Source organism: Phocoena phocoena, chromosome 16 (genome assembly GCF_963924675.1).
Source record: "Phocoena phocoena chromosome 16, mPhoPho1.1, whole genome shotgun sequence".
Lineage (NCBI taxonomy): Eukaryota > Metazoa > Chordata > Mammalia > Artiodactyla > Phocoenidae > Phocoena > Phocoena phocoena.
Genome location: NC_089234.1, coordinates 33,381,266 through 33,403,763, shown reverse-complemented (window position 1 = coordinate 33,403,763; position 22,498 = coordinate 33,381,266). Strand labels below are relative to the sequence as shown.

The 22,498-nt window shown below is 44.0% G+C and overlaps 1 protein-coding gene across 2 annotated transcripts in view; it reads right to left on the bottom strand.

Annotated features, from left to right (window-relative positions):
• The window catches only part of MYOF (myoferlin), a 157,710-nt gene that overhangs the window by 36,474 nt on the left and 98,738 nt on the right, over nucleotides 1–22,498 (bottom strand). For both annotated transcript variants that reach the window (XM_065893870.1, XM_065893871.1), the window contains 13 exons: nucleotides 20,966–21,097; nucleotides 17,991–18,154; nucleotides 15,553–15,667; nucleotides 13,957–14,062; nucleotides 12,284–12,429; nucleotides 9,933–10,106; nucleotides 8,539–8,647; nucleotides 7,380–7,457; nucleotides 4,880–5,061; nucleotides 4,628–4,786; nucleotides 4,404–4,502; nucleotides 3,310–3,471; nucleotides 749–914 (listed from right to left, as the gene is read on the bottom strand). In XM_065893870.1, the coding sequence (XP_065749942.1) occupies nucleotides 749–914; nucleotides 3,310–3,471; nucleotides 4,404–4,502; nucleotides 4,628–4,786; nucleotides 4,880–5,061; nucleotides 7,380–7,457; nucleotides 8,539–8,647; nucleotides 9,933–10,106; nucleotides 12,284–12,429; nucleotides 13,957–14,062; nucleotides 15,553–15,667; nucleotides 17,991–18,154; nucleotides 20,966–21,097 (1,792 nt within the window). The remainder of the gene's footprint in view (nucleotides 1–748; nucleotides 915–3,309; nucleotides 3,472–4,403; nucleotides 4,503–4,627; nucleotides 4,787–4,879; nucleotides 5,062–7,379; nucleotides 7,458–8,538; nucleotides 8,648–9,932; nucleotides 10,107–12,283; nucleotides 12,430–13,956; nucleotides 14,063–15,552; nucleotides 15,668–17,990; nucleotides 18,155–20,965; nucleotides 21,098–22,498) is intronic.

The following is a 22,498-nucleotide window of genomic DNA, read 5'->3' as shown; positions in this document are numbered from 1 at the left end:
AAGCAATTTAAAATAAAAATCCCCCACTCCTTCAGTGCTTACGGAGGGGCCGCTGTATTTCCCCATCAAAATATTTATCACAGGACTTCCCTGGTGGCGCAGTGGTTAAGGATCAGCCTGCCAATGCAGGGGACACGAATTCGATCCCTGGTCCGGGAAGATCCCACATGCCGCAGAGCAACTAAGCCCGTGTGCACAACTACTGAGCCTGCGCTCTAGAGCCCGCAAGCCACAACTACTGAGCCTGCGTGCCACAACTACTGAAGCCCACACACGCTTAGAGCCTGTGCTCTGCAACGAGAAGCCACTGCAACGAGAAGCCCGCGCACCGCAAGGAAGAGTAGCCCCCGCTCGCTGCAACTACAGACAGGCTGCGCACAGCAATGAAGACCCAACGCAGCCAAAAATAAATAAATAAATTAAAAAAAAACTTATCACAGCAAACTGCAATCACCCATTGTCTTGCCTTCTCTGCTGGATGATACAAAAAAGCATGTTCATCCAGGAGCAGGACAATTCAGAAAGTAATAGCTTGAGCATTGGGTCCCCTCAAACAAGGCCAGGATTCAAGGGTAGCTCTGCCACTTACTAACTATATTACCTTGGGAAAGTTACATAGCATGCTGTAAATCAAGCTGTTTCCTCATCTGCCAAATCTGGACAATGAGTAGTTACTTTGAGAGTTTGCAAAGATTAAATCAACTCAACATGAAAAGTCCCAAGATGCTATTTAGAGACTTGCATTTACCTTTTAGCTGTGGCACGATGTCCTCCTTTCCTGCATAAGGGTCGCAGCGAAAGCGGTCCAGGCAGTCAATGGTGCACTGGCCCACAACGGGCTTGCGCCCAAACTGCCGGTGGTCGATGACCTTGATCACCAGCGGAGGCATGTACAGTTCCTCCTTGGGCAAGAACTGGGGGTCACAGAGGTAGGTGTCACTTTTCTGTTTAAGACCTGACAAGGGCAGCTTTGCCAATTAACTCCCCCAAAGGGACCAACCCAGGCTCTTTCTTCCCATTTGGCGTAGCCCCTGGGACCCACAGCGAGCAGTTCAGTAATGTACATGCCAAGCAAGCAGCCTGAAGCTGAAGGGCCTGAGCTCCGAGCCAGGATCAAACCCTGGCTCTGCCACCGACAGCTGCAGGATCTTAGGGAACTCTTCTCTGTCCCAGTGATCTCCTTAATAAGAGTAGGGGTGCTGGATTAATATATGTGAAGTGCTTGGCACTGTACCTTAGCACCTGGCTCTGCTCTGTAACAGGATGTGAAGTCAGCATTTAGCTAGAATTAGTTAAAATTTAGATCGAGATAAAACTGAACCTTCACGGGAGATAACAGTGGCTTAAGAGCCTTTCAGCCCTGGAAGTTCAATGCCAAAATGGGATGCTCATTTTTCCTCCATGCCTCCTGGTTCCTCTATATGGAATTTGGTAACCTTGGTGACATTGTCTGATTGGGGAATCACGGGCTGGTCTCGGGTCTGCCTGGTGCGTGGTTCAGATGATTTCCACCTTCGTCTTCACACAGGAATAGAAGCTGGGATCAACTGAGTGGCTTTCCTCACCTCTGCTGACTGAGGCTAGATTCCAGGCTAGAGCTTGGGAGGTGGGGAAGGGGCTGGGGACGGAACAAGGATGGGTCGAGTGGCCCAGGGGATCGCTCTGGGATTCTGGCTCAGAGCTTCCAGGTGGCGCTCATCTGTAGCATTGCGAGGGGAAAAGTATTGGCTTGGAAGTTGGAGGGACCTTAAGTCCAAACTCTGGCCACCCACTTGCTAGCTGTGTCCCCTCGTGTAAATCACTTAACATCTCAGTTTCCTCCAAAGCACACATAAGAGGGGTGAAAATGCCTGCCCTGCAGGGTTGAAGACTTAATGCAGGGAGTGTGAATGCAGCCAGCACCGAGCTCTGTGTAGCTACTGCTGCAAACTCGACAGAGTCACTGCAGCACAGCACGCGGGGCCTGGCACTCACTACAGAACTTGCATAAGGTGGCTCCCCTCTCCAGGCCTCAGCTGCCTCATCTGTGATTGGAGAAGTTAAGCTCCAAGACCCTACAGTTCAAGAGTGGTGTGCTGGAGACCCCAAGGGCAGAAAAATGACTGGGGTGGGGAAAGAAATGGGAAGGTTCTGGACCTTCCATCCCATTAAACTGAAGAAATGCCTTTATTTCTTAACGCTTTGTATAGTAGAGTAAAAAATAAAGATTCTTTTTCTTTTTAAAAAGTTAAGGATTTAACTGCTTTAAAAACGGAAAGACGGGGCTTCCTCGGTGGTGCAGTGGTTGAGAGTCCACCTGCCGATGCAGGGGACGTGGGTTCGTGCCCCGGTCCGGGAAGATCCCACATGCCGCGGAGCGGCTAGGCCCGTGAGCCACGGCCGCTGAGCCTGTGCGTCCGGAGCCTGTGCTCCGCAACGGGAGGGGCCACGGCGCGTACCGCAAAAAAAAAACAAAAAAAAAACGGAAAGACAGAGTAACCTCTTCTTGCTCCAATGTATTATAGGGTCTATGATGGAGGCCTGTGAACCAGATCTGAGGCTGGTGCCTTTCTAATAACCAGAGGGTAACTTTGATGGAACAAAGTGGCACCAACCCAGGGACACGTGGAGGCAGGGCACAGTCATGGGCTCTTAGGACATGGCCCCATCGCCCCGCAGCTGCCCTTCCCCAGCCAGCCAGTCGCTATCCAGAGGGTTGTGGTCCATGTACACCTGCAGGGCCTGGGGGTTAATAATCCGCTCTTGGGGGATTGACCAAGAGCCTGTTACAGAGAGCTGACTAGATGGACAGTTTACTGGAGAAATGTATTAGTATTGCTCATAGATACTTCTGTGTCACTGGGGTTGTTTGAAGCTTTAAGAAACCATCACGGGCTTCCCTGGTGGCGCAGTGGTTGAGAGTCCGCCTGCTGATGCAGGGGACACGGGTTCGTGCCCCGGTCTGGGAAGATCCCACATGCCGCGGAGCGGCTGGGCCCGTGAGCCATGGCCGCTGAGCCTGCGCGTCTGGAGCCTGTGCTCTGCAACGGGAGAGGCCACAGCAGTGAGAGGCCCGCGCACCGCAAAAAAAAAAAAAAAAAAAAAAAAAAAGAAACCATCACTACAGTGTGAGAATCTAAGGGGGAAAAGTCACTGACATGCTGTCTGCAAGGCAGGGTTTTTCTATTTGTTGTCAGACTGGAAATATATAAACTACAGACTTTGGAAATATATATATATAAAATATGTGTGTGATTTGTATATATTCATTTTCAAGTACAAATCAGCTATTCAACAGACACGAACTATTACGGAGTCTCGATACAGTACCACTTTCATGAAGAGAACAGAACTTGGGAAGTTGGGCGTCTTCTTCAGGTTTTTGATCACCACTGATTCTACCCTTTCCCCTCCGCACTCCACAATGAGACTGGGGGAGGTGACAGAAGCCATCTGGTAGTTTTTCATATTTCTTAAGCCCCAAGCTAGAATCTAAGAAAACAATGTAAAGAGAAGGGAAGGAAACCCAACATATTAAAAATAATATTCGAAAGGAAAAATCCTGTCTTAATAACTGGTAAATTCTTTAAGATTGACTTGTACAGATTTGCCTCAAATCTCTGAGAATGTCACTCTAGAAAACCTGGAGGTCATACAGAGAAAGCGGTTTTGCCCATTTACCTCTCCTACCTTTACTGCTGAAAAGCAGAGGGATAAGAGTGCAGGGATCCAATCCTGGCTGCGCCATATCACAGCTCTGAGAACTCTGGCCAGTTAGTAACCTCTCTGTCTCATCTGCAGACGGGGCTGAGAGCATTTCCTATCATGGGTTATTCTGAGGATCAAGTGTAAACTTCTTAACACAGTGACTGACATGCAGGCACTAAGTAAAAAATAAGAGCTGTTGTTTCAAGTCATCTGCCTCAGTCTTAGCAAGACCCCAAGAATGGAAATCTCCAGGTAACAGGTGCTTGACTGGACAGAGGGAGAGCCCTCAATAGTAGGCAGGACGCTGTCCATCAGGCTCCTTCCGTCTATATCTGCTCTGACAGGTCAGCATTTCTCATTCCTCCCTTCCCTCCCTATACCTCCCTCTGAGGTCCCCTTTTCTCTGCACATAAAGACACACTGCTCTGAGTCCGTCTCCTCTCTCCCAGTTCTCCAGTTGACACAGGAAACTTAGAAATCCACTGGCTCCCAGTAAATGGGAATTCTAGATTCCCTCAGAAATGTTGGGATTGACTTGTTTTTATTGCTTTGACAAGCATTCTATTTCCATGAATATTTCAATTTTCTAGACAAATTCTATAGAAAATTGGAGACAGCAAGAGAAGATGCAGCAAGATTCCATTCCTAGACGAAAGATTCCATTTCTACAGCCACATCCATTTGAGTTGATCAGTAAAACAAAGTGAGCAGCATACCTCAACAGCAGTGAGCTGAACCACAGGCCTGATGCCCTGGGGGACCATGTACAGACTTGGTGCCCTTTGCGAGGGAAGAATGGGAAGGTTGGAGCCATCCTGTGAAACAAACATGGAAGTGTCAATGCCTCCCTTTAGTTCAAGTAAATAGTGCCTGGAGTTGTTAACAAGTGTTTTGATTGGCTACTCTGAAAAAAACAGATGAGTGAGAACTCAGTAAGTACCTTGTGCCTCAGGATCAGCTCTGCAGTTACAAGGACATCCCCACAGGTTTTGTCTCCATTCATTACTGGGTACCAGAGAAGTTTGGGTGTGATGTCCATTTCTGAGTTTAGTTTCACCAGAGGAGAGCACATGCTTCGTCCTAAAAACTCATCTTTGCCCTAGAGAAACAAGCAATCCTTAAATTCCCCAACAAACATCCCTATAAATCTCCATCATTCCCCTAGCCATCGTAGAAATTCTCAATTACCTACCACTTGGTCATTGTCAAAAAGTTCAATGACAACCTTGGGTGGGTTCTGTAGGACTGTTTGGGGTTCCCCATAAATTTCAATTTCATCAAATATAATTGTTTGGTCCCAAGTAGGATTCAGGGTTGAGTGGATGATCTCGGTGGTTTTACTTCGATGAAGGAAGGAGACATGAGCATATGGATCTAAAACAGAAAAAAAGAATAACCATGGCTGAAGTCTGACATGGTAAAACCATGGCCATGGCTGAAGTCTGACATGGTGAAACCATGGCCATAGCTGAAGTCTGAAATGGTAAAACTCCTGGAAGAAAATATAGGGGTAGGCTCCTTGACACTGGCTTGGCTCTGGTTTTTTGAATTTGACACCAAAAGCAAAGGCAGCAAAAGCAAAAACAAACAAGTGGAACAACATCAAACTAAAAAAGGTTCTGTGCAGCAATGTAAACCACCGAAGAAATGAAAGCCAACCTACAGATGCATAAAGAAGAAAATATAGATAGATACACACTATGAAATATGATTCAGCTTTAAAAAGGAAATGTTGCCATTTGTGACAACATGGATGAACCTAGAGGGCATTATGCTAAGTGAAATAAGCCAGACAGAGAAATACTACATGGTATCACTTATACGTGAAACAAACAAAAAAAGTCGAACTCATAGAAACAGGCAGTAGAATGGTGCCCTCAGGGTGGCTGAGGGCAGGGGAAATGGAGAGAAGTTAGTGAAAGGGTGTAAATTTCACCTACAAGATGCATAAGGTCTGAGGATCTAATGTATAACGTGGTGACTGCAGCTAACACTGTATTGTATAATTGAAATTTGCTAAGAAAGTAGAACTTAAGTGTTCTCACACTCACAAAACAGGTAAGTATGAGAGACGATGAATGTTGTGGAAATCCTTCCACAATGTATCAAATCACCACGTTGTACACTTTAAATATATTACAACTATATTGTCAACTATATCTCAATAAAGCTGAAAAAAGATAAGAAAAAAAAAAAAGAAGTAATCCATTTCTCCTCCATGCTAAATAATTTCACCAAACCTTTTTGCAATTGCTTGGGAGCTGTCCTGTCCGAGCAATACCCTGCTGTCTAACTTGAAGCTTTTGCATAAGCTAAAAGGGTGCTTGGCTTTTAGCATTGCAGCATCTTATGAATGGGATTCCTTGCTTTTGTCCTGATGATGTATCTTTTATCTCAAACTGCAAGGAATGTGCTTAGAGTTTTATGCAACTTTAGTTGAGAAATTAACTTTGACTTTCAATGATTGAGTGCCCCCTGGTGGTGAATATTCAAAAATGTCTTCAAAAACCATTTTGGAGATGTGTATTACAGAGATAACCTTGAATCTGCTTTAATTTGTGAGAAAAGGAAACCATTCACGTATGTTGGTTAATATTAGTGCTCCGAACATACCTCACAATTGATGTAAGCATGCTGGAGTGTCAGGTAACTGCTCTTAGAGCTGTTTCCATAGAAGCCCCAGGGTAGCTCTGATGGCCTTCAGGTCCTGAAGTAGAATGCTCCCCCTATAGCCCAGGGAGCCCAGGAACTATTCATGGTCCCACTAGCAACAGCACAAATCCCCCAGCAGCAGGCGCCCAGAACCTTCCTCTTAGAACCAGTCCAAAGGCAACAAAAGCAGCTGGGGTGTCAGTGTGAGGGGTGATGAAGCCTCATGGTTTGATGGTGCTGGGAATTGGGGAGCAGGCAGCAGAGGAGGTCAAGATGGACTCCAAAGTAGGGGAATGGGTGATCTGGTGATCTTTTTGTCAACTTAAGAGAGCTACAAAAAATATATATATATATTGGGCTTCCCTGGTGGCGCAGTGGTTGAGAAACTGCCTGCTAATGCAGGGGACACGGATTTGAGCCCTGGTCTGGGAGGATCCCACATGCCGCGGAGCAACTGGGCCCGTGTGCCACAACTACTGAGCCTGCGCGTCTGGAGCCTGTGCTCCGCAACAAGAGAGGTCGCCATAGTGAGAGGCCCGTGCATCGCGATGAAGAGTGGTCCCCGCTTGCCACAACTAGAGAAAGCCCTCGCACAGAAACGAAGACGCAACATAGCAAAAATTAATTAATTAATTAATAAACTCCTACCTGCAACATCTAAAAAAAAAAAAAAAAAAATATATATATATATATATATAAAGGTGAGGACTTACCAATTAACCCAAGAGCCCAGGGGTAAAAACACAGCTATAAACAGAAAGCAGAAACTGCTTTTCTTAAGGTGTTTTTTTAATCACTTAATCAATTAATGATTAGTAGTATTAAAAGACCATGAATCTTCTCCAGCACTCATCAACCATGCTCGGCGTACTCAGCGAGTATCTAATGACTGAGCAACTGACTTCACGCATATCAAACTACTCTCAATACAGAAAGGCTTTTTGTTGTGAGAAATAACTCAAAGCATCCACTTGACGAAAAGTAGAATCAAGCTAGCCTGCTGTGTAATAACATGTGAGATGGAGACATTTTCCCTTTACCTGAAAAGCTATCCTTGTCTAGAGCCATGAGGTTTCTGGCTTGATAGATATAGCAACGCAGATGGTAAACGTAGACTCCTAAAAACAACAGGATGGAGGTTACTTACAAGAAACAGAACACTGTATTTCTATTTGGAGATAATATATGTTTCAGATAAATGGGTTACCCAAATCTATCTCCCCATGGTAAAGAACACATATACAGTGGTGATGACATGTCTTCCTAAAGTAATTCTGTCTCCTGCAAAATGAAACTTATTTAAAAAGTACTACAGGAAGCTCATTGCAAGTGTGTCAATCACGAGAACATACTCCTGGTGTAAACTACCTGGATTTAGGGTACTGCTTGTCATCGCCGACCTTTAAAATGACACTTGGTCTCTAGGAGTTACAGAAATAGGGCTTTCCAGACCATTTCAGCACCAGATCTAGGAAACAGTTATCTGCTAAACATTTCTTTGATATTTCAAAGACTTTATACTCCTTATCATTATTATATGAATGCAGATACGACCCTCCCCACTAAACTGCCACCCCTCCCTGCCTCTGCAAACACACATAACTTGAGAGGCAGGGGAGCATTTTGATTCATTACACAGATTCTGGGAACCAGACTACTTGAGTTCAAATCTTGTCGTAGTGCTTACAGGCTATAAGATCTTGGTCAAGTTATTTAATCTTTCTGCACTTGGCTTCCTCCTGTAAAACTAGGGCCAGTAATAGTACTTACCTTCTAGGGTAGCTATAAGAATTAAATGAGTTAATACATGTAGAGTGCCTGGCACATGCTAAGACTTATATGAGTATTTGCTATTATTATTACAGAGTAGGTCTGCTTCCAAAATTCCTGAAGGTTATCATTGAAACCAACCTTAACTTTTTGAACATTTTTTCCAATTAGAATAATCTTTTGCTGGAGCTTAATAGGTAGCATGAGTACATGTCAGACAGATTATGTTGAAATCAATGATTTGACCACCCTCTACCCCAAATATAATTTTGAAAACTGTATTTTAAAAAATCGTCTCCATCAAGTGATGAAAATGAAAGTCACATTTGCATAAAGGGATTTTTATCGATCATATTTGGTGAATTCAAAGAGTTTCCTTGAGATGAACGTCATAGAAGTGAAAAACACAAATACATGTTTAAAACTTACTGTCAAAATTACAGGAAACAATGGGAGTGTTTGCTCCAAACACAGCAGTGGCGCTGTGTTTCTGTTTTTCTACACTCTTTTCATCTCCATCCTCGGTAGTATCTGCACCCTAAAATAAGAGTCAGGAAAACCAATTAACAATGCCTAAAAACAAACAGGTAAGAATTACAAACAAATGGAATGGTTGCTTTTAAAAGAGATTTTCTTCATCCAATCACTCCATTTTTTTTTTTTTTTTTGTGGTACGTGGGCCTCTCACTGTTGTGGCCTCTCCCGTTGTGGAGCACAGGCTCCGGATGCGCAGGCTCAGCGGCCATGGCTCACGGGCCCAGCCGCTCTGCAGTATGTGGGATCTTCCCGGACCAGGGCACGAACCCGTGTCCCCTGCATCAGCAGGCGGACTCTCAACCACTGCACCACCAGGGAAGCCCCAATCACTCCATTTTTAAACGATGAATAAAGCCCAGGACAGCGACTGAGCAGGAAGTCGAAGCCAGCCTTTCTATCCACCAAGGCCAGGTTTACCAAACCCTGCCCGTGGGCTTCCCTGGTGGCGCAGTGGTTGAGAATCTGCCTGCCGATGCAGGGGACACGGGTTCGTGCCCCGGTCCAGGAAGATCCCACATGCCGCGGAGCGGCTGGGCCCGTGAGCCATGGCCGCTGAGCCTGCGCGTCCGGAGCCTGTGCTCCGCAAAGGGAGAGGCCGCAACAGTGAGAGGCCCGCATACCGCAAAAAAAAAAAAAAAAAAAAACCCTGCCCGTGAAAGAAAAAAAAAAGGAGGAGCATAAAGGATACATAAGTGGATTAAGAGGAAGGGAGGAGGAAAAAGAGCAGTGGAAGAAGAACAGAGAAGGGTCACTGTGTAGAAATATAAAAGTAGGTTGTGTCCAAACACAAATTTCTAAAAATGGTCCCTGACTACCACATTGTTTTAAATCAACCATGACCACTTTCTTATTCATTCCTTCCACCTTTGTGCTTTTTTCTTCTCTGCCTTTTTATTATGCTTCCATATGAATTGTTCCCCAATTTTGTAAGCATCCTTCTGTTTTCCTTCCCCTCACATCTGCATATTTAACTTTCTTTGTTTGTTGAACAGTTGTAGTTTCCAAAGTATGATCCAAAGGGATGTTAACAGATGTCACCTGAAGCAAAGGTTTTGGAACAGATATACTCGGGAAAGGCTAGATGAAACAATATTAAACGTGCTTCTTAGAACCTTTCATATGTAAATGGTCTATTCATTCTACAAAAATTATTGAGCACCTAGGATGTGCAGCGTTCTCCCAAATTATAGGCAGTCTTACAGTACTGGAGTCGATGGTATTATATCCAACACTCGTGTATTTTCCCTCTGCGAATATGATTTGAATTTTGGCTATTTATTACTTACAAGGGCACCTTCAAGTTTAAAGATGGCAGCTGCGCCATGCGTCTCCGAAGGAGCCATTTTTCTCCTCCAGCATCTGCGGCGAAAGGTATCTGAACTACGCTGTTTCCAGTGAAATTTCCAGCCAATTAAAGAAGCGTATTCCCAGCCCTCCTGGTCTTTTAATTCTTCCATGGCCTAAAATAGAAGTAAAACATTTAATGATAATAATCATAATAACAATATTCCTTATATTGATAAAGCAGATTATGTGACCAACAAATACGTATTGAAAATCTACTCCGTGCCAAAGTACTGGGCTAGGAGCCAGGGATACAACAAAGAACAAAATAGACAGGCTCTCTGCCGTTGCAGAGCTGATGGAATGCGGGGATAGAGAGAGATAAGCAGGCAAGTAAAGTGAAATGAGATGAAATGAAATGAGTGGTGGCTGTACCATCAGGAGGGGCACCTTATTCAGACTTGGTAGCAGGGGTTGGGAGCGGCATGAGGGAATGGGTAAAGCAAATGGATTCTTTTCCAAATTGCTTTCTATTTCCTCACTTCATTAGCTCATAAGAACATTGCCATTATGATATAGTTTGTAAAATACTATTATGTCCATTTTATATAGAGAGGGAAAAAAACGATACCACCCTCCCTAGGGTCTAAGTGTCTTGTCTAAGGTAATAGCTTCTATAGCTAATAAGTAAATCAGGGTATATTACTTCTGTAATAACTACTTTCTAACAACGATAGCACTTTTTTTTTTTTTTTTTTTTTTTTTTTTTTAATGCGGTACGCAGGCCTCTCACTGCTGTGGCCTCTCCCGTTGCAGAGCACAGGCTCCGGACGCGCAGGCTCAGCGGCCATGGCTCACGGGCCCAGCCGCTCCGTGGCATGTGGGATCCTCCCAGACCGGGGCACGAACCCGTGTCCCCTGCATCGGCAGGCGGACTCTCAACCACTGCGCCACCAGGGAAGCCCACGATAGCACTTTTAATCGTAAAAACTATATATAATTATCTCCGCTTTCAGTGTCTTTTTTCAATTCATTCAGTAACTCTAAGTGCGGTATTGGGTTAAGAGCTGAGGAAGCAGTGAAGAAAAAGACAGGGTCCTTGCCCTCCTGTAGCTGACATTTCAGTGGTGGAAATTTTATGTAAATATCTTAAAAGTATGACTAGATTTAGTAGATGTAAAATAATACTGAATAATATTTATGATCTCAGAAATAAGAGTTCCACGTAGGGGTTATTTTTTTCAACTTTAAATAAACAGAAAACCCAGGTCAAGGACAATCTTATAATTGACCTTCTGGCAGTATTACTAGTGACACCAACATATTTTATGCAGCCAGGAGTGAGGCAGGTTAGGGAGCATGATCTAAGTCTCAACAATACTCTTTGGTAGAATAGAACTGGGCCATGTTTCTGGTCTTCTGACTGGTGGCTCACTGTTCTTTCCACTTCACCTCGGTGCTCTCATGTGGAAGGAGGGAGTCAAGTGCCTCTAGAAACTTCTCACCCTATCAGGATAAGGATGATTACAAAACAAATACTCATTCATTAGCTCATTCATTCTACTCCATTATTTATTAGGAACAAGGTCCTGAGCTTTGGAACCTTAGAAGTACCGAAAAGCTCACTATCTAATAAAAAGACACTTCATGACATCTACTATGAGTCAGGAACATTTTGGAATAGAAAGAGGTCGTATTTGGAATGACCTCAGCCTGGGTTCAAACACTCTTATCACTTACTAGACACATGGCCTAAAGCAAATCCATTTAACCTCTGTGAACATGATCTGTAAGATGAGGATAAAAATGCAGATTTTGTGGATTGGAGGTGATGTATATTCAGGACCTACCATCACAAAAAGCACACAGAACATACCACTTATGACTGTTATGAGTATTATTTTTCCACTCAATTTATTACTATTCCATTTAAGACTATAATACCCTAATTAGATGCATATTATATCCATTTTGCAGGTGAGAAAGGAAATGAAGCCAGGATTTGAATCCTCAGGTGTCTTGTTCCAGGTCCTGAGCTATTGCCACTACTACATTATGCTACCAAAATAATTTGTTTCTACTACTGCCTCTCGAGTGGCTCTCATTATTCAGCCTGCTTCAGAATCACCTGGAAGACTTACTGAAACACGGAACGCTGGGCTCCACCCCCAGAGTTCCTAAATCAGCAGGTTTGGGGCGGGGATACACTTTTATAACCCTTGAGCAGGGCATGAGGCCCTTGACCGGTAAATGGTTCCTGTAGAAGTCACCGAGTCAACCGTGGTTCAGTCAACCGTGGTTCTGCGTGGTCTGGAAGGCGGAGCCCCCAGCTCCCTCCCATTGCTCCTCTTACCTTTGCAGTACTTGAAGTGGTTTGTGTTAAATCTTTCTTGCGTTTTCGGACCAGCCTTCGGCGTCTACGAGTATGATACATTTTTTCTGCTGCAACCCAGGATTTGGGCTTATTATCAGGAGGAATGATAATTCCATACTCCCAGCCTGGAACAGAGTTTGTGAATGGTTATCCAAAAGAGATGCACTTGCCAGATTGCCAAATAAAGTTCCAGGAATCATTTGGTCACTGTCTGCCCCCCAACATTCTCTACTGTCATGACTGAACGCCACTGCTCCTTTCACTTTGCTGCCATCAGCCAAACTGAATACAGCCCTATTTCCCTGGATCCCTCTTCAAGAAGCTTCCTTTGTGGCCCTGGGGTTCTCCTCCATGTTTCTACTTCCAGTCATTCATGGTAATTGAGTGCATCTAAGAGTAAAGCACAATGCAAGAGGCATTTGGGGACAGTGATGAAGGGCGTGGCCTGTGTAGTCAACAGCCTGGCTTCAAATCCCTGCATCACCACATGGGGGCTGTTTGCTTTTAAAGTTTCTTGCAAGTTAGTAAACCTGCTGATGGTCCAATTTCCCCAGCAGAAAGGTAAAATATACCTTTTTCAAAAGAATTAATCAAAATAATGCATGCAAAGCACTAGGACCATGATTAGCATATAGTTTGCACTCAAAAAACATTAACTATTATTAAAAGGCCTGGTGGGTGCATCAAGATCATCAAGAAATTTATAATCTATTTGAAACCTTCCTTATCAATGCTAGTTCTTTCATGTGTACTATTCCCTCTTGTAAGAAATTTAAAAGTCAAATTTTCTCTCTTGAAAATTCTAAATGTTCTAGTTCGTTTAACTTTAGATTACTATTTGTAGAAAAGGATAAATATCGGACTTCCCTGGTGGCACAGTGGTTAAGAATCTGCCTGCCAATGCAGGGGACATGGGTTCGAGCCCCGGTCTGGGAAGATCCCACATGCCGCAGAGCAACTAAGTCCGTGCACCACAACTACTGACTGGGCCTGCGCTCTAGAGCCTGCGGGCCACAACTACTGAGCCCGCATGCCACAACTACTGAAGCTCGTGAGCCTGGAGCCTGTGCTCCACAACAAGAGAAGCCACGGCAATGAGAAGCCCGCACACCACAACAAAGAGTAGCCCCCGCTCACAGCAACTAGAGAAAGCCCACACGCAGCAGTGAAGACCCAACGCAGCCAAAATAAATAAAGTTTAAAAAGAAAAGGATAAATACCATTACCAGAAGCTATGTCAATAATCTGCATTACTGCTGAGTAGGGTGACTTTTAAGGCATTTTGCAGTTCTTCTTTCTGAGCTAGGGGGCCCCTGAGTGTGATGTTCCCAGGGAGGGTATGTCATGGTTAGACTAGAGAAGCTCCGAAATCCAGTCCCCTCCCAAATTCTCATTGGATCCCCGGCATCTCAAAGTCCAGCCACCCAGCATCCCATTACCTTGTATCTTTCATTCTTGACAGCCCCCCACCCTGCACCTGTCCAAGTACTTGCTTGTCCTTCAGATTTTGCGTCTGAATAGTCACAGGAAACACCACCTGACCTGGTCATCTTAGGCGAAGGGGCGTGAGACTCCTCCCTCCCAAGGAAACTTGACTTTAACCAAGGCATTGCTGGAGAGCCCCTGGTCAGGTAATAGGTCTGAAATGTTACCTCTCTCATCCACTGCACGATTAATGTCATAGACCCATGCATCATCTTCCCATTCCCAACCTGGAGGGCAAGTGAGCTCGCTGGGTGATGCTGCTTTATCACCGTTCTTAAAAAAAAAAAAAAAAAAGAGAAAGAAGCCATAGTGTGTTAAATAAGATGCAAAGGTGAGATAGAATTCCTCACACTTAACTACAGACTCACTCATTTCAATACCATCATACACATCAATCTTTCTCAGAAAAAGCCGTAATCTTTATTAATACACAATTGCTAAACAATAACTAGATTTTTAAAGAATACTTTCTGCTTCCACTATTAGGGAATATGTTATGCTAAACCACAGGAAATTGTTTTTGTAGGTCAAAAATGATCAAATATAAACTATTTCATATGGTCCAACTTAATATTATGAAATGACGCAACTCTATGAGGGGTTATACTGCAGAGAACCCATCAGAGATGGATAAAGCATGAAAAACACATGTCTTCAAGAATGGGGTAATGCTACAGGAGGTTGTAGATGCTAATCATGTAAGACTGAGCAAAGTTTACTTGAAATATTGACTTAAGTTCTGCATTAAAACTGATAGAGTTATGAAAAAAGTTCATAGTAAAGGAAATAAAGGAGGTCCGTAAACATAGAAAAATAGTCAGCTTCACTTTAAGAGTGTGAAAACTGAAATAACAACAGGATACCATCTATTCATGTACTGACAAAGATGTTAAAGTGGGAGGGTGAGTGTCTAGAAAAACAGCCCCCTATGCTATTGCTAGAAACATAAATTTGTACAACCTCTTTGAAAGTAGTTTGCCAATATTTGTCAAAATTTTATATGCATTGAAACCTTGACCAAGCCAACAGATGCCTCTCCTACGGACAAACTTTCATAAGTGAATAAGAATGTATGTATAAGGATGTTCATTGTCACATTGTTTATAAAAAACAAAGACTGGGGGGAAAACCCCTAAATATCCAAAAGGAGAGGATTAGTTAAATAAATTATAGAGGGGTACATATAATAAAACACTCTGTAGGAATTTTTTAAATGGCTCATAGATCTATATGTATTGATATCAAAAGATGTCCAAGATATATTACGTGAAAAATACAAGTTGCAGAACTGTGCATACAACACAGTTCTATTCAGGTGGGGGAAAAAAGAAGTTATATATTTGTATAGGAACAGAAAACTGCTATCAGTGGTTCAATAGTTATCTCTGGGGGTGGGGGTGCGATATGGATCAGGGAGAAGAATTACTTTTAATTTCCTTTTATGCTGTTTGACTATTCTAAAGACATGAGCATTCAATTTGTTATGATTTTAAAAACTAGTTTCCATAATAAATATAGTAAAAAAAATTTCACAACCCAGACTTTACCACGTACCAACATCTAGTTAAATAGGCCCCATGTCTTTCCTATAGGAATTAATTACAGATGCGCTTTGGAGGCTCCAGTTATAAAGGGAAGGCTTTAGGACATGAGATGGAGCAGAAGAGACCGGGCAGCCCCGTCTTGTGGTTGGTGATCCAGCGATGGCTTCTCCAAGCTCACACAGAGGAGGGCTTATCCCCCGGAGCTGGAGCTGCACTCACCGCATCCGTGTAGGTGTCCTCTGCTGGCTTCCACTCGCCCCGGGGGTAGCGACTCTCGTTCTGATACAATTCATCTGTGAACTCTGTGTGACCCGCATCCGCCTCGGTCAGCAAGCTGAGGGACAGGAGGCTCACGTTACCAAAGGAGAAACATTACCCAAGGTGGTCACCGACCACCCCATCTATTTCCAATGGTGGGGAGACATCTATACCCTGGGGGTGGCCCCGGTTCCCTCCTCACCCTACCCCTTTGGGTTCTCCACTCCAAACTCTTCTTTGCCCTAATAGCTTTTGACATTCCTTTGAAGAGGGGCCGCTGAAACAATGAGCCCTAAATTACAGACAACTTCTCAAATCAGCAGAGTTGCTCCTGCCCAGTAATTAGGGTGGGGACTGGGTAAACAGCATTGTGGGCAGCTTCTTCTAGGGACCAGGCTTCTGTTTCTGTGTCAGGTCAGGGCCATTCAGCATTTTCTCAGCAAGACTCTTGGCTAACAGTTCAAAAGAATAAAGAGTCATCTTCCCTCTTTCCACCTATTTTAAAAAATGGAATGGAGACGGTCTCCTGGGGCCTAGTGTGGAAACTTTTACTCATGGCTTGCTTGGTCTACGTAACACAAACTGAAGGGAGGAGTTTACATTTTCTGGAGAGTTCCTAGGTAGGGATGACAGCCAAACCAGGTCATTTAAGACTCCAAAGTCCATTTGGGCACTTGAGAAATCCATACTGACTCCCTGCCATGCCAATTTTCCTCTTGGATTTGGAACTATTTTGACAACCCAGAGAAGAAAGTACAGAGGGTCCAACTTTGACTTAAGTCTTCTGCCAGGTATCCACTCAAGTGAGGTTTCTTTTTTCCTTTTACTGTCTCTACATCTTTCCCCTGCTGTATCCTCCCCTAGAATCAAGCACTGGAAAGAAATGAGAAAACAGAAAGTTCCCACCCTTTGTATCAATTGGGCTTGTCCATCACTTCTCTGGGCCCCAGAGAAGGAGAACAGAACTGGCTGCCACTTCTGGGGTCCCATCCAGTTCCGACAGGCTCTGGCCCTGGCCTTTCCCTGTCCTCACTAACCTTCCTTCCTTCTTTCCAATTCAAATCCCATTTCCCTTCCCCTCACCAGCAACCCCAACTCCAACCAAAGCAAGCTGTCATGGGTTAAAAGCAATCATGCTCAGACACTAGGTCTTAACAGACCAGACCCAGCACACTTCTTTCCCTCCTTCCCTAATCCTGTGTCATTATGGGAAACAAATGTGGACAGAGAGAGCAAACTCCAGTTTAAGGTCTTAAAATCCAACTTCACAAGCTTGTTTCCTCCAAACACAAGTACAGTGTCCCAAGCTGGAGAAAAGAAGGCATTCTGGTTCCAGTGCTTTTGGCAACACGTAGAAACCAGGCTTTGGTTTCCTCCAGACTCCAGGGGATACATGCTTGCCCCCTGTACTGTCTCTTTCTTCCTGTTTAATAATAGCCTTTGACATATAATTCACATACCATACAATTCATCCACTTAAATTATGCCCTCTACTGTTTCCTGCAGACTGTAGTATAACACTTGAGAGCTGGTTTTGGTGCCCAGGCTAGATTTGGGTTCTAGCCCTGTCTACACCACTCACCCACAGTCTGTGTGCCTTTGGACAAGTGACTGAATCCCTCTAAGGTCTCAGTTTCATCTGGAAAGTGGAGATACTGTTTTTTGTTGGGAGATAATTCTTTGTGAGTCTAAACACAGGCTCCATGACCTTTGTTACAGACTATCTTCTCAAGGATGTTTATATGAGGAACCTCAGAAGACATAGTGTTTCTCTCCAGAGCAAAGGGCCAGCATGCTCACTACCTACCCATTATAAAGGATTCAGGAGCCCTAAGCTCAGGGTTCCTTTCCTATTATACAATCCACTTCACGTGCAAGTGTCACCTGGCCCTCTTTGTGTCGCCCTGTGGGAACTGGGGCTTGGAGAACAGGAGCAAATGTTGATACTCTGGTACTACTATTTGCTGTGGGCAATAGAGTCCTTTGTCTCTGCTTTAGGAGTCTTGAGTCTCCTGCCAACATCCACGAAACTGTGGCAGGTGACCTTGCTAGCTTGCAAGTAGGATAAAAATCTCAGACTCTTCATGATTTTTGACACTACCTATCTTGCAGGACTGCAATCCAGATTCAGTAAGATAATGCATATGTTTAGCCCACTGCTTCACACATTCTCATGTAATAAGTTCTCAATAATGTTAGTACCAGGTGCTTGTTATACTTTTTTGTTTTATTATGGGACATTGACATCTCTCAAGTTTCTGTGAGTTTCTGTGGACTTACTTCTGCTCAGTGGGTGTTATGTAAATATGATCAAGAATGATGATGGCGAAGATTCACTTAGCAATCTCTAAGGAAAGACTTCATTACCATCCTTTTTTCTCAGAAAATGAAAAACGTACCTTTTCTCAGGATCAACTATCCAGTCTCCTTCCCATTCCCAGCCTTTTGGAGGCAAAAAGAATTCCCTCTTGAGTTTTATTTTTCCTGTGACATCAGAAAATTTATGACGACCCACTAATCCAGAAGTGCCCCATTTTCCAAACATAAGAGCTTGATTTTCATACTATTAAAAAGAAATTGGAGAAACATCATCAGGGAGCAAGAAATAAAGCCAACACATAAATTTTCAAGTCCATCTAGGACCTAGGCTAAACAATGAGGAAAGTGGAAAAGCTCTATATTCAGAAGGTAGGGGCCTAAGTTGCACTGTTGTTGATTATGCAACTTCGGTAAATCATTCATCTTTCTGAGACTCAGTGTTCTAATCTGTAAACTGAGGACGATACTACCTTTCTCGTAGGGTTGTCCTGAAGTTCAAATGTACAAATGATTGTGAAAGTGCTTTGTAAACATTGATATATCATGCTAGTTGTTTCTACCATTTTTTTCAATGGCTCCAAATAGTGCTCCGAACCTAATCTTTTAGATACCTACAAAAGCCCTCAATTTATGAACACGTAGTCTTCTAAAACTTTATTTATAAGTCTGCTGCTGAGAACTTGGGCACATTTCCCCACAGAAACAATAGTATAATTAATGGTACATTTCCTGGGCAGCACAAAGGACCCATCTGAAACATGAAGGTCCTTTAGCACCCAGCTTTCATGTGGCTTAAGAATTCTGAACCTTCATCCCCTCTGGAGTATGGTGAGTAGACCAAGACCTTTCTGGAAGCAGGTTTTGTGGCAATGGCAGACCCAGGTTTACAGGGCATTCCTTTCTAAAATAGGATTTATAAAATCTACAATGGTCTGTTTTTCACTATGTCAACCATAAAGAGGGTTGAGGTTTGCCAGTGGTGAGAGTCTCTGTTTGGGTCCAAGCTGATACCTTTGTTTGTCTGCTGGTGAGCTCACTGAGAAGACGATTTGCATAAGCAGCAGGGGAGTTTTGGGCTGAAGGATGATGGGAGAAGTTTGGGCAGGGGCCTGACGAGGAAACTGGAGGTCTCTGAGGTGCTTCACGAGTGCTAATGGTCCCGCCCCACAGCTGCTAGTTAAAGGCCTCAAAGCCACATGAGGCTCCCAACTCCACTGCTGCTGCTGCCCTCTTGTCCATGCCAAGGTCCTCACCTGGATGATACTACAGCCATGCTGGCTTCCAAGTAGAAGTGGCAGGAACTGCTCCTCCACTCTGTGTCCTTGTCACTTGGAAACCAAAGAAGCCATGCATGTGCCCCCAAGTCTCACAGCCCCTTGTGCCTAAAGCTCAGAGCAATATCTAAGACAGTACTAGTGAGACCTCCAGAAATTTGTGGGGGGGGGGGGGGATTTTTGCAGAGAACTGAGGTCTGCTATTAGCCCAGGAAGGCAAGAACCAGTGAAATTTCCATTACTGTCATTAACGTGCCCCTTCTGGTACTCAGAGGCTGTTAGAATTTGGAGAAACTAGAGTCACGCAAAACTAAAATGGGTGGATCATTTTTACACCTGTTGAAACTAGAGTTCACTCTATGCAAGGAAGGATCTGGAAGTGGGAAACAGAGGAAGGGTTGTTCCTTGCTCAGTGCTAGCTTCTCTGGGCCCCAGCCACAGAGCTGTAGGGCAGGTGGATGCCAAGAAATCCCACAGGAGGGCAGGAGCAAGCCCCTCCCACATGTGCTCTGATGCCCCCTCCACAGCACCCAGATGACTGACCGTCAACATCTGTGACTCAGGGCCTCCCCTGAGGCCTCCAGCCCACCCTCTATTTCTCTCCAGTCTCACTTCAAAGCTTGCATCCTAAGGACTTTGTGTGTGTTTCCCATGGGTTTCACTGCTTCTCAAAGTGGACTGCAATGCCCCGTATCCACCCACATTGCAGGTGCCAATCCCTAACTCAGCTACAGAATCACAGTCCTCGGGGTGGGATTCTTTTTAACAAGACACCCGGTTTTATTATTGTGATAGATTCCGAGATCCTTGAGGACCGGGCTTGGCTGCTCCATCATCTTCAGCCTCTGCCTCTGTGCCCGACATAAAGCCACCACTCCCTGAAAGCTTGGATGGGTGGAGGGGTGGATGGATGAATTCTGTCACCATTTATTTATTTAACAAATATTTATAGGAGCCTACTATGTGCCAGGCACTGTTAAATTAAAAAAAGCAAAACTAAAAGATGGCCATGGGTTTTCTTGCCCAGTAAGCACATCAGAACCACAATCCTAAACCAGTGGTCAGGCATCGTGGTGGGCAGCAGGAACACAATTACAAATTAGCTACAATGAAGAGAGTCTTCTCCGCAATTATTTGAGCATGAAAGCCTATCTGTAAAAGAATGGAGCTCACCTGAAAATTTTCAGAAGAGACCCACTGAATGTATCTAATAAATTTACAGCCATAAGTACTTCCAGTAAAAAAAAATCCAACTAAGCCACTTTTAGCTGTAAAAGTTTGTGAAAATTATTTTCATTGGTTTAACTCTAATGAGATTTCTAATTAGCCAAATGGATTTTTAACTCAGTGAAGGATTTACAAATTATCTCTATTGTTTTTCAAGTATCTAGGCAGCATTTTCTTCGTTTCCCCAACTGAGGATTGAGTCTTCTGTGGTTTAAAGACTCCAGACACTTTGCTGTAGAGTAGAAATTAACACAAAAAATAACTATATTTTCAATTAAAAAAAAAAACCACTCCAGACCCCAAGCAGGCTTCTCAAGGTCGGCACCCCTCAAGCGTCCTCACTCCTGGGTTGCTTGTGTGTGACTCACTCTGGGGTGTCCCAATGTAGACCTCCAGTCAATCTTTCCCTACCCCCTTCGTTAAGGGCCCTTGAATGTGGGGTTTTAGGTAGCGATTATGGTGGTGGCTGGTTTGACCTCTGAATATTTTCCCTTAGGATGAAGAGTAAAGTACTCCCACACAAAGAGGAAAAGAGTGATGTCATTAAATGTTACCATTTCAGCAAAGACGGTGAATGTTCCTTCTGCGAAGCTATTGAACTTCTTCTCAACAGCACTTAAGCCCAGCCAGATGTTCACACGCAGCTCCACAGGCACCTTTGGTCCATTGTTTTTTTCCTGTGGGTACTGTGAGACGCACAATAACATGACCCGTTATGCTGGGCACAGTACAGGCTGTGCATTAAGCTCAAAACAAAAGTAGACTGAACATCTAATCATTGTTTCCAGCAGTCTTTGTTTGTACAGTTAAAATATTTCCAAATGACCCTTCTGCAAAGATTAAAATAACAAGTAAAGCAGGAACCCCTGGGTGTCCCTGAGACCTTTTCAGGAGGCTCACAAGGTCAAAACTATTTTCCTAATCATACTAGGATGTTACTTGCTTTTTTCACTGTACTGACATTTGCACTGATGTTGCAAAAGCAATGGTGGATAAAACTCCAAGCACTGTAGCAGGAATCAAGACAGTAACACCGAACTGCACTGGTAGTAACAGTTTTCTTCATCACTCTCAGTGAAGAAAACAAAAGGCCAGTTTTACTTATTAATTACTTTGATAAAGCAGTAAAAACGGCTAATCCTAAATCGTGATCCCTGAACACGTCTTTTTAATAGTTTGTGTGATGAAATTCTGCTGTATATTAGTGTATATTCTGAGAAAAAAAACGTATGCAATTGAGCTGTGAACTGAACTAGCCTTTTTTTTTTTTGCGGTACGCGGGCCTCTCACTGTTGTGGCCTCTCCCGTTGCGGAGCACAGGCTCCGGATGCGCAGGCTCAGCGGCCACGGCTCATAGGCCCTGCCGCTCCGCGGCATGTGGGATCCTCCCGGACCGGGGCACGAACCCGTGTCTCCTGCATCGGCAGGCGGACCCTCAACCACTGCGCCACCAGGGAAGCCCTTTTTTTTTTTTTAAATAGAATACCTTTTCTTCCTGAAACAGTGATTGGCTGACAAGTATGGTTATTCGTACTTGGGTATATGAGGCAGACATTTTCTTGAAAATAAACAAAGTGAGCCTGTCATTTCAAGGATAATAGGTGACTGTATTTTGTTGCAATGATAAAATTCAAGGTTTCAAGTTAAAATTAGAATTTTGGAAAATTTGTTTCTGTCTCAGTGGGTGAGCTTGATAACATCCCAATACATAAGGGCTTTTCTTGTAAGTGATATCAGTGAATGGGATTTTTATTTATTTATTTATTTTTGGCTGCTTTGGGTCTTCATTGATGTGCACGGGTTCTTCTCTAGTTGCAGTGAGTGGGGGCTACTCTGTTGTGGTGCGTGGGCTTCTCATTGCGGTGGCTTCTCTTGTTGCAGAGCACAGGCTCTAGGCGTGCGGGCTTCAGTAGCTGTGGCATGCAGGCTCAGTAGTTGTGGCTCAAGGGCTTAGTTGCTCTGTGGCATGTGGGATCTTCCCGGACCAGGGCTTGAACCCATGTCCCCTGCATTGGCAGGCGGATTCTTAACCACTGCGCCACCAAGGAAGTCCCAATGAATGTGATTTTTAAAAATACTGTATGATG